The sequence below is a fragment of the Gavialis gangeticus genome, unplaced genomic scaffold, assembly GCF_001723915.1.
Source record: "Gavialis gangeticus isolate Ggan-Ray unplaced genomic scaffold, GavGan_comp1, whole genome shotgun sequence".
NCBI lineage: Eukaryota > Metazoa > Chordata > Crocodylia > Gavialidae > Gavialis > Gavialis gangeticus.
The window spans coordinates 3,445,482-3,449,525 of NW_017728964.1; the positions used below are offsets into that span (position 1 = coordinate 3,445,482).

The following is a 4,044-nucleotide window of genomic DNA, read 5'->3' on the forward strand; positions in this document are numbered from 1 at the left end:
GGGGGACCACACCCATAAGGGGGAGCAGCTCAGGGAGCTATGCTGCCTGGAATGAAGATGGAATAGACTGCCTGAATGGGGGGATCTAAGTGGGGTTCAACTGGTAGGATTCTGGGGCCCAGTGCAGGGCTGGTGATATGGATAACATCTGGATGCCATCTGTGAGGCTTGGGCTGCGGTGTAGGGGAGGAACGGAGTTGCAGATAGTGCCCCCTGGCATCGGGGCAAGAATTGGGCAGCCTCCTGCTTTATGAACATCAATTAAATAATTAACAACAAGGCATGGCAGGTGGTTAGCCCAGAAACAGGTGAGCAGGCCACTAGAAAATTGGACCTGAGAAGGTCCAATGTTACAGGAGGTTATCTGGATGTGCTCTTCAGTGATACTGTGTAACTGACTCGCGAAACACTATAAATCAGTTAAACAGGAAATCATGCTCTGGGCCAATAGAAATGGTGGAAGAAGAAAATGGACAGATTTTGTTCCACTATGGAAGGAAAGAAAGAAATGCAGAAACAAAGGGAAGGAATGAAAAGAGCATACGTTTAAATGGGTGTAGGAAAGTTACAGAGAGAGAAGAGCAGAGGGAAAGAAAAAGAAGACATGAGAGCAAGACAGAAAGGTGGAAGCAGTGTAGTTAAGATATGGCACTTGTATCAGGTTGGCTAAATACTTGGCCCTTAACCTTTCCTTACCCTCCAGTCCCCCTTTGAAAAAAACATTTCTGGCAGGTCCTGTTGAAGCCCTGTCACTTGTGTTCATCAATTCATTTATACATTGCAGAGAGGCCATGGATCATACCCTAAAGCTTCTGTGCAGAGTGCTTCTGACAAACAGCCCTTGGCTCACACAGGTATATTTTACTAATGGAGAACTTTACCTTAGATGTCAAAAACAAAGGGAAAAAGGAGAAATCTTCACCTTGGTGGTTTGCCTGCCTCTGATCAGTTCTCTGGCATTATCCAAAGACTGTCTTAAAGCTTTCCTAGAAAGTGAATATTGGTTTCCTTCTGTTGCCACAAGGACCTGGGTTTAAAGGCATTTCCATCACTAGAGCTAAAATTATACTGATCTTGGGTGATCCTGGCAGTCCCATGTGCCTACATCCCCTGGGGTCCTGTCAAATCACACTGAAAGACACAATTAATATCCAAACAGGAGACTGGAAAAAAGAATAAAAATGTCTCACTGGGGTTATATTGGTTTAACTGTATCAATTTAACCTTACATCTGTGATGGTACTCTTCTAAATGGTTAATATTTCTTGGATTATCAATTTGAGGTTTTTCTGAGGATGGGGAAGTTTGTAGGGAAAGTGGTAATGCCAGATTGCTTTGTAATCCTGAATGCTATTTCAAGGCCAATGGGAAACTGAGTCCCCATTTTCTGGCTCCTCCTCCTTTCTAGGCTCCTGCTTTCTGGAACCTGGATGAACTGAGACTAGTGCCTGCAATTACTTACTAACTACAACAGTTCCATCTTCTACAACCCTTGCTTGTCTTGCATTCAGTGAGTGTAATGAAGACCACCTGTTTCCCTGATGTTCCTTCTCCATCTTCCTCCTTGGTTTCCTTTCGTTTCACAGGCTTGAATCCTTTGCCTCCTTTCAGACAGGAGAAAGTTCTATTGGTATTTGGACTAATGGGACGCATCCTGACGAGTGTGCACATGCAGTTTGCGGTGCTGCAGACTCATCTGTGGTGCCACAAACTGCACACACCACACATGCAGGCATTTTCTGTGCTGCTAATTTGCAATGTGGTGAGGGTTTTTGACACTGAGAGATCCCAGTGTCCAAAAAACCTGTACCAGAAAAAAGTGAGGTGGTGCACATGGTGGTAGTATGCATCACCTGATGCATGAGCATAGAGCATGAGCATAGAGCCATGCTCCAGCTGCCAGCCAGGCTTTGCGCATCTAGATCACTGCTGCTGGAGCCCTGGGAGGCCCAGAGGGAGCTGCAGCAAATCCGCAACAGGGACCAGTAACTAGGGGACTGGTTACTGCAGTGACTTACTGCTGCAGGGACTAACATGGGAACAGTGTCTGTCCCATTCTGCCCATGGCCGCTTGTTGCTGTTGGCTTTGTTGGGAAGTTCTTTCCCCATTCAGAAACTCCCTCCCCCTTTAGTGTCAAAAAGGATGTGTCACCATGGCACTTTGGGGTGAGCAGGTCTGGGATTGGTTTTGTTTTTTTTTTAATGTCCTGTGTGAAACAAATCACACAGAAATGATAAGGCATCTTGGGGCCTGTTTTTAATAGTCTGGAAGTTCTTTGCAGTTCTGCAGAAAATAAGAACCATGGGGGATAGAGAGGTGCAATATGAACTAGTCTGTAACTTTCCTGATGCCACTTTCTTTTCTTTTCTCAATTGGCTCAGCCTTCTTCTGGCAGAGGAGGAATAGCTGGACGTTTCTCTTATACATCCTTTGGCGTAACCACCTGCACTCGGTTTTGCAAGTCCTTCTTTTTTACCTCTGCCCAGATGTCTGAGAGATCCTGGATAAACTGCTGGATCTTGAGTAGAAAAGAGAGATGGAAAGATGTTATGGGTAGGGTTGGAACTCTTAGAAACAGCAGGAATGAGGGTGCTTTACTCCTCTGGAAAGCAAATTGCCCTGGATTTGAATCGGACTGCAGAGGGGTGGGGAATGGGACTTTTGCATCTCCAGGTCAGGTCAGGGTCATTAAGCTGCATCTCTGTAGGTAAGACTCTGAACCACACCAATTGATAGATTTATAGTTAATTCAGCCACCCACTGCCTCGTTCACTCGGGCTCTGCTTCTTGTGTCTCCACAACAGGGACAAGCAAAATACAGCTGGTGGGTACCCACCAAGCACTTTCAAATGGCCCACCGGGCCCACCAGCAAATTGTACCCTGTCCAGCCCTTCCACCCATGAGGATGGGAGCGAGGCACCCATGTGCACAACCCGCTTCCCCCCCACTTCCCCCCCCCCAACATACTCTGTTGCACCTCACTCCCACCCTCATGGGCAGAATGACCTGGCCTGGCCAGGAAGCAGCTTTCAGGTGGGGCTGTTGCCTCCACTGCTGTAGCATCCGGGGACCTGCTCTGCTTTGCCTCCTGGGTGCTCTGGGCAGCAGGTAGGGAAGTGGCAGAGCTGCAAGTGGGCAGGAGTGCAGAGCGTGGGGCTGGGGGGTGATGGGAGCATATGGGTGTGAGGGAAGGTGGGGGAGGTGAGGGAATCTCTCCACATGGCATGCAGCCCTGGCAGGTGGTGGCAGCAGCAGAAGCAGCAGGTGGGGGTGCTCGGGTTGCTCATGCAGGTGCTGGTGCCCAGTGGGGCCAGTGCTGCACATTGTGTTGAGAGGTACAGCCTCTGCCAGGCTGTCTCTTTCATCAGTGCTCCCTGCCACACACATGGAGCTCCTACACTTGCGCGGCACAGGAGGGAAGTGCCAGATGCTGGAGCTGGCTGCCTTCCCCACCCCCCAGGGACAGTATTGGCCAGAGTTGCACCCCACCAGGCACCAGCACTTGCACCAGGCATGAGCACCCCTGTCTGCTGCTGTTACACCATGGGAGGAGTGCTGGGGTCCCCACAACCCCACAACTTGCCACACACCCACACCCTGCCCCCACAATTGCCTACAAATACACCCCCCAATGTACCCTATGCCCCCCACACACACAGCCACACCCTTACAAACCCCCACACCCTTCCCCCCACATACACCCGTCACAATATAAAAGACTAAAAAATTATTTTTGAGTTACTATGCAATCACCTTGACATATAGTACACAAATCATGACAAAAATGTTTTTTGTAATAAAATTAAAGTACGCTATAGTACATGTTTGACTTTTATGGTATGATTTGGTTTTTTTCTGGTTCTAAGATGGCAACTCCCCCCCCACCCCCCCAGAGTATTTCCGGGGGCAAGGGGAAGGACTCCCACCAGCAAAAGTCAAGGGTTGGACCTCCAGTGGTGACTGGGGGCGAGGCAACTGTTAAAGGGCAGGTCTATCCATGCAGTCCTCAACAGCTCACCAAAACTCATTAAGCAACCCTCCA

General features: G+C 48.9%; 1 protein-coding gene across 1 annotated transcript in view; it reads right to left on the minus strand.

Annotated features, from left to right (window-relative positions):
* Window positions 1-2,244: 2,244 nt before the first annotated feature.
* Window positions 2,245-4,044, minus strand: part of CCDC42 (coiled-coil domain containing 42) — an 8,024-nt gene continuing 6,224 nt past the window's right edge. The window contains exon 7 of the mRNA XM_019502033.1: window positions 2,245-2,519. Coding sequence (XP_019357578.1) covers window positions 2,421-2,519 — 99 coding nt within the window. The 3' untranslated portion in view covers window positions 2,245-2,420. The remainder of the gene's footprint in view (window positions 2,520-4,044) is intronic.